Source organism: Corythoichthys intestinalis, chromosome 8 (genome assembly GCF_030265065.1).
Source record: "Corythoichthys intestinalis isolate RoL2023-P3 chromosome 8, ASM3026506v1, whole genome shotgun sequence".
Taxonomy (NCBI): Eukaryota; Metazoa; Chordata; class Actinopteri; order Syngnathiformes; family Syngnathidae; genus Corythoichthys; species Corythoichthys intestinalis.
In genome coordinates this window covers 20,038,903-20,052,765 of record NC_080402.1, presented here as the reverse complement: position 1 = coordinate 20,052,765, position 13,863 = coordinate 20,038,903, and the positions used below count along the sequence as shown (strand labels likewise).

At 38.5% G+C, this 13,863-nt stretch overlaps 1 protein-coding gene across 2 annotated transcripts in view; it reads right to left on the bottom strand.

The window, feature by feature from the left end:
* The window catches only part of ndst3 (N-deacetylase/N-sulfotransferase (heparan glucosaminyl) 3), a 136,625-nt gene that overhangs the window by 62,778 nt on the left and 59,984 nt on the right, over nucleotides 1-13,863 (bottom strand). For both annotated transcript variants that reach the window (XM_057842613.1, XM_057842614.1), the window contains exon 6: nucleotides 3,762-3,890. In XM_057842613.1, the coding sequence (XP_057698596.1) occupies nucleotides 3,762-3,890 (129 nt within the window). The remainder of the gene's footprint in view (nucleotides 1-3,761; nucleotides 3,891-13,863) is intronic.

Here is a 13,863-nt window from a genome sequence, read left to right as displayed (position 1 = left end):
ACATGGCAGGGAACTGTCATGTAAGGTTTAAATTGCTTTTGTGTTTAAAAAGGTCCCTTCATTAGGAGCTTCAGTATAAAATCCATCTGAAATTGGAGAACGAATGTCAAAAGGAGAATGACAAAAACTGTAATTAGCCTGTGTGTAAAAAAAAAATGTTGAGATTGATGGGGATGTATAAAACAGACAACGAAATTGAACTCAAATGAAGATGAGAAAAATGCCGTGTGTCTGATTGGCAAAACTGATTGCAAGTCCTGTCCATCTACTTGTATATATAGCCCATTTTCTATTCCATCTTGACTACATATGCCACACAAAGTTTGGTCTACAGAGGAATAATTGGATGGGGTTGGTGTGAAAGAACTAAAGGGACCTGAGTTAAAACTCAAAGAAAAACGTCAGGGCAAAATTGAATGAAGTATTATTCCCACAGGCCCACTCAAACGTCTTACAGAAGAGTCGAAGCTATTACACCTTGTAAGATTAGGGGCTAGACAAATAAATGTGACTTGACTTTTAGCAGCAAAGGGATCTTTTTAGGGGTGTGATCCTGTCCAATAAAGGCATAGTATGCTACTTCTAGACCGTGACGTCCCATCTTAAAGCGGAAGTGGGACATTATAGACACGCCCTCGCATACAAACCATTATACTTCTGCTAGTTTTCTCCGGTTAGCTTTCAAAAACGAACATGCTGATCAAACACTGCTACTATGGAACTTGTACAAACGACTCTAGACACGCGACCGTCCAGATATGAAAGATGTTTTCTTCATACGTTTCCCGAAACCAAAGACTTAAAGGATAAAAATGTGAACAATTGATCAGCTTGTGCGGACGTCCGAAAGACCAGTTTAACGCCAGCAAGGTGAAGTCATTCAACGTCATATGCAGTAAAACATTTGTTGGGGGTCATGGTGATGAGATATTTTTACTTATTTTTTAGCGTGACATTTTGCCGTGCTGCTTCTGTCTGATGATGAATGACCTGAAAAAAATTAAAGTGCTTTCTGACTGCCTACCTTTTCTGTTGTAAAGAAACAACTTTAGTAAAGTGGAATTGTAAATAAATTAATACAATAGAGATTTGTTATTAATGAAAACATTGAAAGTGTTCGTTCGCTGTCACTGGGTAGCATTTGCGATCGCTACACAAAATTAACAATATAACTTACCCCCAAGAATGGTCAGAGACGTAAGACAACCAGAGTATATAATATATAACAAAGACAGGACATATGGGGGTAAAGGATAGCTTGTTGAAACAGGAAAACGTCATTGTCAGTGGCGTAAGGAAAAAGGTGTGGATCAGCTCGCCTCTTTTTCAGCCCTCGACACTCAAGCCATCTCTTTAACTTAACATTTGTATGTTCTTCCACATCTTTACCAGTTAATTTGGCACCAGGGACATAATTTTCGGACCGAATTTGTAGCTTTAGCTCTGTAAACATCTCCTTCGTACACTATTTCTATTCATTTACTATTGGGGACAAACGGGAGCTTGTCCCCCCTTAGCAATAGTTGCTAACGTCATGAATATTAATGAGCGAAAGTGATGTGTTGCGTGCGGTACGCCATTCAATATGCATAGGGTGCCACTCGATTCAGAATTGCCAGAATCCTGTGCTCGCCGGAACTTACACCTACCTAATAACATTAATGAATCAATAACAAAATATGACTAATGGAATATTACTATTAGGATAATCTTAGGGTAGTACCTTTAATAAAAAATACTTTGTGGGAAGAAATCTTACACTAAAGCTAGTCCCTGGGTTACGACGTACCCGACATACGTGATTTTGACTTTACGACGCCGGGTTTTGTCCACCATTTTAGCCCGGTTCGACTGGCACAGAGATGACACGGACATTAACCGGGTCGCATCCTAGTAAAATGTTAGGACTTAACCTGGATGCGGCATGTATGAAAGCAGCCGGTTAATTTCCGGGTCACAAAGCGAAGGGTTATGACTTAAATAACAAGGGAGGCCGATTGTCATTTCCTCTTTCTTCGCAGTAAGAGGAAAAGCGGTAAACAAACATCGCAATTATCAACATGGCAAACTGGAAAGATAAATTAAACTGAAAACACAACAAAATCAAATTGCTACTGGATCTTAGATCCGAGGAAGAGACAGTCAATCATCCATCTTTGAAAATGTGTTTCTTTGTTGTTGCCTATGCCGACCAAAAACGACATATTATTTATAAAATACAGTCCCCCACCCTCCTTGAACACAGAGTCACCAATACTTGACAAGTCTGAAAGTTTTGAACCCAGGTAATTCCCGGTACATCTCCCCATTTCTGAAAGCCATAACACGGGTAAATCCTGCTTCACATTACACGGGAATTTAGCGGGATATAATTCTGAAAGGGGCTTTAGTCTCCAGTCGTTGTTTTTTCTTTTTTTAGTCGCGTAACTGTAACAACACTGAGCAATGATGGTAATTACAGTTTCTTATTTACTTTATTTTATTAGTATGACATGTAATACATGTTTTTGGATAGTTATTTTGAGATTTAGCGGCTATTTAGGGGTACTTAAAGGGTTAATTCCGATTTACGCAGAAATTCGGGTTACGTCACCAGCGTAGGAATGGAACTTGTTCATAACCCTGGGACTAGTTCTACACGCACACTATAGCTACATATTTTTATAGTACCGTATTTTTCGGACTATAAGTCGCACCTGAGTATAAGTTGCACCAGCCCAAAAATGCGCAATGAAGAGGAAAAAAAAAAACATAAGTCGCACCGGAGTATAAGTCGCACTTTGGGAGCAATTTACTTGATAAAATCCAAAACATAGAACAGATATGTCATCTTGAAAAGCAATTTAAAATAAAAATACTATAAAGAACAACATGCTGAATAAGTGTACAGTATGATAATGTTACATGATGTATGAACAACGAAATGCGAACGTGGCCTGTAAGTTAACGTAACATAGCTATTAAGAGTTTTCAGATAACTAGAGCATAAAGAACATGCTAACAAGTTTACCAAACCATCAGTGTCACTCCAAAACACTAAAATAACATGTGAAATGATATAATAATGGGTCAATAATTTCACACATAAGTCGCTCCTGAGTATAAGTCGCACCCCCAGCCAAACTATGAAAAAAAACTGTGACTTATAGTCCGAAAAATACGGTTGTTCTTGTTCTTGTGAATGCTAACTTTGACGTCCTAGTCCTTCGCCATTCATAAACTTGGTAGTGGAGCTATGTAGCATGGATTAGCCAGAAGAGTTCATGCGCATGCTTTGTCACAGCCTTCAGCCTATAGTGTGTTGTAGCACACACATGCTTCTTTTCCATATTGGCTTTGATGAATGTAATCCTTTATGCAATTGGTAACACATACACAGTACGTGTTTCGTATAAGAATGAATACTAATCATTCAATTTATGTCAAAGTAGAATTGAATTGAACAGACACACGCAGAGGAGTGTGTCGAAATGCATTCGGTACATGTTCTGTGTGTCTGTGTATGTGTGTGAGTGAAAGTGTATCACACCCTGCGGTGAGACTTAATTTAAATAGGAGAGAAGAACACATATTCACAGCCAGAAGCAATCGGTGTCAACTAGAGAACAAAAAACACGCAACCAGAAAACATTGAAATAAGTGCCTTAAACACGCAAAAGAAGCAAGAAAGCTTCGTGGTGTTGTTTTTTTTATGAAATGATCCAAATACAAGCAGACAATCTTCATTTGAAAGTGTTCATGTTAGTATCTATTAGACTCACAGGGTTGAGAAGTACAGTGAGGAACAACTCTCCTCCTCGTATGCTTTTATCCAGTTCTTTAGGCCCGCCAGGATATTCCTTATAGTAGATGGTATGAGTGAACAAGCCACACGTCTGACGAGGTAGCACCTACGGACAACACAGACATAAAGATACATAAACGCTTGGTATAAAGTTAAAAAAAATAAAATAAAATAAACTATCAACAAGGTTAAGTTTGATTATTATTTTTAAGTGTAATACAATCTGAGCAATTGTTATATGGTTTTATTTCCTTTAGTTGAGGAAAAAAAAAAAAAAAAAAAACATGAGAATGCCACTTTACAATCAGGAAAATACTTTTGGACAATCTGTTCTTACTCTCACTGTTTGTGTGACAGTTGATCCCAAACATTGTATGTTTGATGAGGTTGAGGTCAGGGTTTTTCTAACTCAAATTCATCCAAGCATATTGAAACTGATGTCACAGAACTAGAAGTTTAGAATTTTTCAAAATTACTTACTAGATTTAATACAGTGATCCCTCGGTACTTTGCACTTTAAACCTCCATCACAGATTTTTTTTTTCAATTAAAAAAGAAAAATACGGATGAGCTGTCCCGAGCCAATCACATTGTCTCACTCTCGCTCCCTCCATCCCTCCTCTTTGTTTGTCAGGCAAGAAGTGCACGTGCACTGGAGGTGCTAATTAAAGTTCATGATGATTGACAATGAATGTGTTTGATCTTGCCAGAGTCACGAACTTCAGAAGCGCTGCATGCGTCAGTCATCGTTTAACTTGCTAAACAGTTGCTATGGCAACTTTTTTTTTTTTTTTAATGTAATTTTATTGTCATCATCATCGGTATCATTGACATTCGTTGACAATTACAAAATGTGATATGATTTGACCGAAGGAACCAAAGAAGACGACAAAGGCGGACGAGATGAAGCATATGCTTATCAGTTTCCCGTCCCCCATACAACTAAAGACGCACATTCAGGCATGGAACATACATCGTCCAGTCAAACAGCTCGATTAATTTTAAGGGCGTACAAGGTTATGACTTTGTCATGTCCCTGACATTTTTGCATCTGTTTACTGTGGAACATTTTGTTGTGGCTATGTGTGTGAAATGTTATCACAGCTGGTGTGAGTAGCGACTCAAAATGCTTTCCTTATAAGTCTCATAAGATACATTGCTGAGGTGTACATGGTGGCAACAATTGGCGCACACAAGGTCACTGTAACAGTTTCATCAGACGTGAATGTATGAGAAAAACAACATGCTGAACATATTTTATTCAAAGATTAATGTCTCCACAACAAAAACATGCTTATTATTCATTTTATACAGTATCTTTTCCATACACTCAGTAAACTAGACATTTGAATCAGGAGCTCGGTAGACACAGCAGATAATTATGTTTTTACAATTGGGGATTAGGAGTTCAATTGTAATACATTCCAGGAGATTATCAGTCATAATTGCAACACCCCCTCCTCCCTTAGATGCCCGATACTTTTGTGTCATGTTATAGCCGTACAAATCAAAGTCAGAGCCTTTGTTGTCTTTAGTAGATAATCCTTAATGTGTTTAAGATTCTTGTAACTCCTGCCGTTGATAAATTTCAGCTACCGTCCACATCCATGAGTTGTTATACTGGTCGGCTGTGTAGTTTTTACAGTTATCCAGCTATTGTAGTCAGTATGTCAAGACTCATAATAGCTCTAATCTTCATATCTTGCGTCTTGACAAGGATCCTGCAATCCGAGACCCAGGTGTTGGCTATTTTCCCAGCTTTCTTGAGTTGACGTGCTATTCTTGCAATTTCGGCATTTCGGCGAGTTAACTTGTCATTCAAAAAAATCTTCGACCCTTTCAGGTGGCGGCGCTGGTTAAGCAGGGCAGTCTTGGTCTTGTGGTCTGCCAGCTTCATGAGCACCGTCGCCGGTCCTCTCCCCCCAGATGGGAGCAGAAGGCAGCGACGGATGTCCAGCGGTTCCATGTTTATTCCATACTCTTTCAGCTTAGCAATTGCCAGTTGCTCCACTGTGTCCCCTGGGCCAGGCGTCAGTTGTAATCCAGAAATGATGAGCTCATTTGCGCGTCGGCACTGGTCGAGATCGTCAGCCAAAATTTCCAGCTTCTTGATGCGAACATCTCTCTCCTCGACCGCCTGCTTGAGTTTCTCATTTTCAGCGTGAATTAAATGGAGCTCTCTGACGATTTCTTGATTCTAGTTTTGAATCAAGCCAGTCAAGGAGACCTCAACTTCTGTGTGGAGGATTTTATTTCATCCAAGTCTCCAGGTTTAAAATTCTTTGGAGCCATACTGGGAGTTGAGCTTGCTGGCCCTGAGCGCTTATCGGTTAAGATGATAGGGACATGATAGGGATTTCTTTGTGTCAATCGGAAACTATCAGTCAGAACGAACCAAATTCACGTGTGGAGTCCCTCAAGGGTCAATTCTTGGACCACTCTTATTTAACATCTATATGCTTCCATTAGCTCAGATAATGGAACAGTATGACATCTCCTATCACGCCTATGCAGATGACACGCAACTGTACATTTCTGTGTCCCCACATGACTATAGTCCCTTAGTCTCCCAGAGTAAATGCATTCATGAACAATGAAATGAACAGAGAGTGACCTGTAAATGCCCCGAAAATCGGAAAGTGTGACTGCGAATGCTCTAGTTTCGGATGAACAAACATTTATTCGCCCTTCCCAGTCTTAATGGATTGGGAGTCGAGGGCCGTCAACGGCAGCCTTAGACTTAACTGACACTATTATGGTGGAAGATTTTGATAGCAACTTGTTGGTTCCGTATTTTTGTTTTTGAACATTGACACCTTTTTAAAATGATATCTCCATTCTCTCCATTCATACTACTCAGCAGATTGGAACAGTGGGTAGGGCTTACTGACACTATTCTTCAGTGGTTCACATCCTATTTGCATGATAGGGATTTCTTTGTGTCAGTCGGAAACCATCAGTCAGAATGAACCAAATTCACGTGTGGAGTCCCTGAAGGGTCAATTCTTGGACCACTCTTATTTAACATCTATATGCTTCCCTTAGCTCAGATAATGGAACAGTATGACATCTCCTATCATGCCTATGCAAATGATACACAACTGTACATTTCTGTGTCCCCACATGCTTATAGTCCCTTAGTCTCCCTGAGTAAATGCATTCATCAAATCAATGAATGGATGTGCCAGAATTTTCTCCAGTTAAATGTGGAGAAGACAGAGGCCAAAAAAGGAAAGGTCAAAGATAAGCAGCCAACTTAGCACAATGTCACTTACAGCTACAAATCAAGTCAGAAACCTGGGCGTAATTATTGACTCAGACCTAAAATTTGATAGCCATCTAAAGTCCGTCACTAAATCCGCTTATTACCACCTAAAAAATATAACCAGAATTAAGGGGCTTCTGACACAACAAGACATGGAAAAACTTATGCATGCATTCATTTTCAGCAGATTGGACTATTGCAACGGTATATTTACAGGTCTTGATAAAAAATCAGTCAGGAAGCTGCAGCTAGTACAGAATGCTGCAGCCAGAGTCCTCACAAATACAAGGAAGCTGGACCACATTACACCGGTTTTGAAATCGCTACACTGGCTTCCAGTGAGTCAAAGGATAGACTATAAAATACTGCTGCTCGTCTACAAAACACTTAATGGCCTTGGACCAAAATACATGCTTGACTTGTTAGATTCCTATGAGACATCTAGACCCCTAAGGTCGTCTGGAACCTGTCTTCTGCATGTTCCAAGAACAAGAACCAAGCAGGGTGAGGCAGCATGTAGTTATTATGCTCCTCACCTCTGGAACAAGTTACCCGAACTTCTGAAGTATTCTCAAACTGTTAGCTCTTTTAAATCAGGGCTTAAAACGCTTTTGTTTAGCACTGCATATCCATAACTGTCTATATATTTCAATCTACCTGCTTTCTATTCCTCTTGTGCTTATCTCCATTGCTGATTTCAATTATTATTAGGAGTAGTAGTTTTTGTTTTATTTTTTATTTTTGTTTTATTTGTATTTATTTATTTTTATTCTGTGATTAAGTGCGATCTTTTGTCTTGGTTTTTACGTTGTATTGATTTATATGTGATTTTTTATGATCTTCATGTGATGTAAAGCACTTTGAATTGCCTCGTGTTGAATTGTGCTATATAAATAAATTTGCCTTGCCTTGCCTTAAGATAAGAGAGTGCTTCAGAGTGCGTCTGTACGCGGCGAAGGCTGAGCGACTTATTGTGTGTAAGTGAGCAGCTCCGAGCGGATTTGAGTTGACTCACTCAATGACGCATTTAATAAGGCTAGGCAAATTAATTTGTATAACACAATTCAACACAAGGCAATTCAAAGTGCTTTACATCACATATCACATGAAGATCATAAAAATCACATTAGATCAAAAGAAATTTAAAACAAAAACAGTAGAAATAACATATTGCTAATAATTATAATAATTAAGTCAATTATCAATTATTTTCTATTACTATTTTATTCTTGTTAGAAAATTATTCAGTAGGACTGTAGCATGTTTAAAACTTACCATAATTATTACATTTGAAGTGCTTACAAAAACATTTATCAAAAAATATATGTATTTTCTTTTTTAAATATAGTTTGGGGGAAAAAAGTGAAAAACATGTCTTATATATATATATATATATATATATATACTGTATATATATCCTAGTATATGTATATACAGTATTTCTTTCCAATGCTCAATCTGAACAAATACGTTGAACACAAACACACACACAAAAAAAGATATTTTGTTTTGGAGAGGGGGTGTAGTGCGCTACTTTGTGGTTTTTCACTTATCGCGGCGGGTCATGCTCCCCATTAACCACGAAAAACGAGGGATCACTGTACTTGACATGAATAAGACCTGAACATTGGTATTTTTAAGGAATACTACCGTAAAACCTTTTTAACTTTTTAGACTTGATAGAGATCTACAACCACCTCAGTTAAGTGTTTTGTACAGTACATTTTGCATCAGTAAAGTGAGGTTACTTCTTTTGCTCTTAGCACCTGAAAGCAAGAACAAGTCCTTGGTACACTCTTGCAAAAGACACTCATATCCTTTCATCTGTTGCCACTGCTTCCGAAACCGTCAACTTGCATCAGTTCTTATACGGATAATGTTTCATACTTGTACTTCTAGGTAATTTTTAAAAAAAAATTAATTTCTGTTTCTATACCAACATGCACCACTGTCACATACAGCATTTCATCTATTAGCAACACAGAAGGTCGACATTTTCACTTTCAACAAATTACAGTATTGAAGAGAAAGTTCTGAGTGTTAGTAGATAATCAGTAGAGGTTTGGATTTTGAAACCAGATGATCAAGCCCCTCTGTGGACAATAGAAATTCCAACTAGTTGTTGGCAAATGCCTGCTAGAGTCGCCTCATGGGTGCTGTCACCATTTGTATGTATCGTACAGTATATCGTTTTAATATTTCTCCTTGAAAACCTGTACGTGCTCTGCTTCTGCGTGGATGGTAAGAAAGTGTTGGCAGTACTATGATTACAGATGAACTTGATTTAATTTTGATTACAGCGGTTTCGGGCAGATAAGGCGCTGCGAACAGCAAAAGTCAGAATGTGAACACAGAATATAATTACAGGTGTTCGATATTGTTGGGTAGTCGATAATATCGGTTGATAAAAGCCTTTTAAAATGATATCAGATAATATCGAAATTGTTTTTTCATTATCTGTTTTGGGCCAATATGCTGTCATGTCCACTTATTGCCTGCCTGTGTTTCTGGTGTTTTGACGGCCCCTGCTAGCGCTCAGTGTTATTAGTTTTTAATCGTTCCAGCCCTTTCCGATGATGTCATCATATGTAAACGCGAGCTCATTGTGAATAGAGAGAGCTAAATGGACGAGCTAACGTCTGCAGCCAGTGAACCATATAGTAGTTCATGCCATCTCACCATGTTGTTTGTGCCTTATACAAGTATGGCTTGAATATGTGGAGTTATGGATTTACATTTGTATAGCGCCTTTCCATCATTACGGGAATCAAAGCGCCTTACACTATATCCTTATCTACCGACTGCTGACGCAGCACCAGGAGCAACGTGAGGTTCAGTAGCTTGCTAAAGGATACTTTGACGAGTTCATCCGAGCGGAGAATGGAACCCACAACCTCTGGGTTGGGGAACGACAACACTACCACTGATACAGTATATGTAAATCACATTCTTCCTTTGTTTTATATTCATGAGTGTTGCGTAGTATATTGGAGATGTGTATACTTCGTTTTGTTTGCATTTATGGTAAAATGTGGCGACATCATTTCATTGCTTGGAAGCTGGAAAATACCAGTTGTTAATCAAATTGACATATAGTGTATGCTTTATTTGTGACTTTATTTCAGAGTCTGTTAATCTAATCTAATCTAATTTTATTTCATCCATCCATCCATCCATCCATCCATCCATCCATCCATCCATCCATCTATTGAAGTCAGTATGCATCTCGCTTAATGCAATTATGTCCATAAATGGAGTTGTTTTTCACAGAAAACCGCTGATAGTTAGTTTTGCCTCAGATAATCATGGACTTTAACTGCCAACAATAATCATGGACTTTTAACTGCCAACCAGCAAGGCTCATGACCTCCTTATCTGCACAGCATATAAGCAACACCGAGCTCTCTGTTCAGCGTGCGTTCCTCTACACAGCTTTTGTTCTGTCATTGAATGCACCCAGAAATTTCTAAAATTAAAACTGCGCAGTAACGATCTCTTGCCTCCAGTCTTTTATCTAGCAATCCAGTCTAGCTGTCTCACCTTAATTGAAAACGAACACGTGGAGGACCTGAAAGACTGCCTCCAACACTATCTAATATTGACACAATGTTTTGTTGTTTTCATTTTTACCAAAAAGTACCAGTGCTCTTGCAAAGAAATATGACCACAGTAAGCCCAATTCAACTTTACCCTAGCGTCTGACTTCTCTTACTGACACAATGTTCTGTTGTTTTTGGTTTGACAAAAAAAGTATCAGTGATCGTCGATAGAAAGATGACCACAATAATGCCAATTCAACTTTACTCCAGCGTCTGACTTCTCTTGACAAACATGATTTGTTCGTTATCTGTACATTTTTGTACCCCCACACATATTGAGGACAGAATAAGTGCCTTATTAACACTTTGCACTTGCACTTGATCAAAAACGACTAACATTTGCACTGTTTTGATTTCAACAATAAATATAATGGTACAATATAGGCACTTTTTTTCATAACTTCAGTTAAAGTTGTTCTCTTATTTTTCACAGAATGTTTATTTTATTTGGAAAACATTGTTGTTACATTATTAAAGCATCCAGAGGGGCATCACAATACGATTAGCCATAATATGCTAAGTCCACGGCCGCATATATCGGTATCGGTTTGATATCGGTATCGGATTTTTGGAGTTGGACAATATCAGGATATCGGTTAAAAAGTCATTATCAGACAACTTTAATGTAAATTGATATACAGCAAAGGTCACTAACTGGTAGACCGAAGTCCAGGTCTGGAAAAAGAAATGGTTATATACAGACCTATCATACAGCCAAAGAAGAAGGGTTATAATTTAAAAGCCTACAGAAAACTATGCAGTCATTATCATTTTTGTAGTACAGGCAATTAATAGGAAAAAAGGTTTGCAACAAACATAGCCAATCTGAAGTGATAGAACATCCCGGCAGGACAAGTTAGGGCACAATTTTCTGACAGGATAAGCATGCTTAATCTTTTAACAGAACATGTTAAAGCTTTCAAATAACATTTTTTTTTCTCAAAACAGACCTTTTTAAATTTTAGTTAAATAGCTCTGATATATTGTGCACAACATATTATAGTCTTGCTCATACGGATGGTAAATGACTGCTGACGATCAACAAGAAGGTCAAGAAAGGACAGGGTAATTAATCATCCAAATCAATTATATTTTACTTGAATATTTCATTTGGAGCCTATCTGTATTGTTTAGGGAGATATGGTGGCCTCATTAGACAGTCATGGTAGACTTACTCTATTTGTATATTTAATGTGCAATCATTAGAGCAGCATTAATCTTTTCATCTCGTTCTCCTTCAAGATGCACGTTTCACAAAATGCTGAGTCGTTTTACATTTACTGCAGAGCCCTCATACATTCCGGTGACAAATTGCCCGCCAAGGTGGCAACAAACATGTCAAGCAGATATTCGTGAGCACAGAAATAATTTATCAAAGAGCATAAAAATCTGAAAGATGAGCAGATGAAACACAGCTTCAATGTCATACTGGCATGCAAAAAATTTTACAATGTGTGACATGTACCTTAAAACAGGTCAGGGATATTGTAAAGTGTCACGTCACATGGCAGATGAGAATTTCATCAAACACAGCGATGAAAGCGACTTCTTTACGGGTTGCCAGACATGCTCAAACATTTTTTCAACAGGAACAGATCAAGTGCAATGGATGGCATGTTAGGCACATTACTTCCAGAGACATGGTAGCAATAAGGCCCAAAACAGAGCAGCATCTAAATGCTATTAGTCTAATGTGCTTTTCATTTGATGACAAGGCAATATGTCTTTGGTGAAAGGGTCTGTTGAGTCAAAAATGGGTCAGCCCATTTTTTTAATGTTTAATGTGTGTATAGATGAGTCGCACAAATTATTATTATCAGTCATGCAGGTGACACAAAGGCCTCACTTTGCATTACAATTTTAAAAACTGAACATCTTACATGCATGATTTAATCTGGATAAACGTTGGTCAGATATAAACATACTGCATAGCAAAAACATTTTGAAGATAATGTATATGCTTAATGTTGGATTACAACAAATTTGAAAGGGAAGTTCAGGGAGGTTTAATTAGTTAGTGGAGTTGGTTTAACAAATTCCATGCAGTTTTTTTTTTTTTTTGGTCATTTTGTTAGTTGCAGGGCTCCAGAGCAACTAAACTAGTGTGAGTCAATGGTGCTTGCTAGCATGCCAATAAAAAAACAATATTAACAGATCTAACTGTTCAAACGAAGCCATGTCATGGTCAAAGAGTAAACCATACAGTGCGTCTGTGTAAAGGATTTGGGGGATGGGGAGTCCCTTTCTTTCATACCAAAAAATCAGCGGTGAAAAAAAACGACGTTATATCCCTCTGCCCTGCTTGACTAGTCAGCCTGTTTCCTGCATAGCTGCTGGATTACAAATGTTGCAGTTCATACTAGGGATGTCCCGATTGCATATTTTTGCACCTGAGTCCGACTCAACTGATTTTGAGGATTTGCCGTTTTCATAATGTTTATTATTTTAACAAAGAATAACATATAAAAATGCTGGTCTTTAGTAAACGTTTCATTGAGTGAGTCCACTCAAATCCACTCACGCTTGGACGGTCACGCTGCTGAGAACAGCCTCTCACTTAACCAATGAGTTGCAACAGCACACTAGTGTTTAACAAGCTAAACTATGATTGACAGATGCGTGCCTTTGAATGGTAGCACCTGCTCTCAGACAGACACGCCTTATGTCAAATAGACATAATAGACACCTTGGTGCAGTTGAGTTATTTCACTGTGTAAAGATACGCAGTTTTCATTGTCGGTAGCATCGACTCCATCATGAATGTCAAGCTCTAGCTGTAGCGATGATGTGCCATACATTATCTTGTTTAAAAAAAAGTTTTAAACATGTTACTGTCCCACAGTACCACCTTCATAATATGAATGCTTTTTAAAAATGAATAACTTTGAAAAATGCTTGTCTTTATCAAATGCTTCATAGAATGAGTCCATTCAAGTCCACTCATGCTTTGACGCTCACGCTGCTGAGAACAGCCCCAAGGGGGCAGTTTACATGGCGACTCTGCGACAGCGAAGACGCAATGACTGTGTTGCGGAGTTTCCTCGCGTGCATACGGTGTCGGCGAAGACGAAAAATTCTGAATCCAGCCTCCAAAGTGGAAGAATTCGATTGCGGGGGATTGAGGAGGGCTATCTCCACATGCATATCAAAGGCTTCCACGGCGCGACACCGCGCCGATAACGTCAGCACTCATACACGTCTCATTGGGCGTGCGC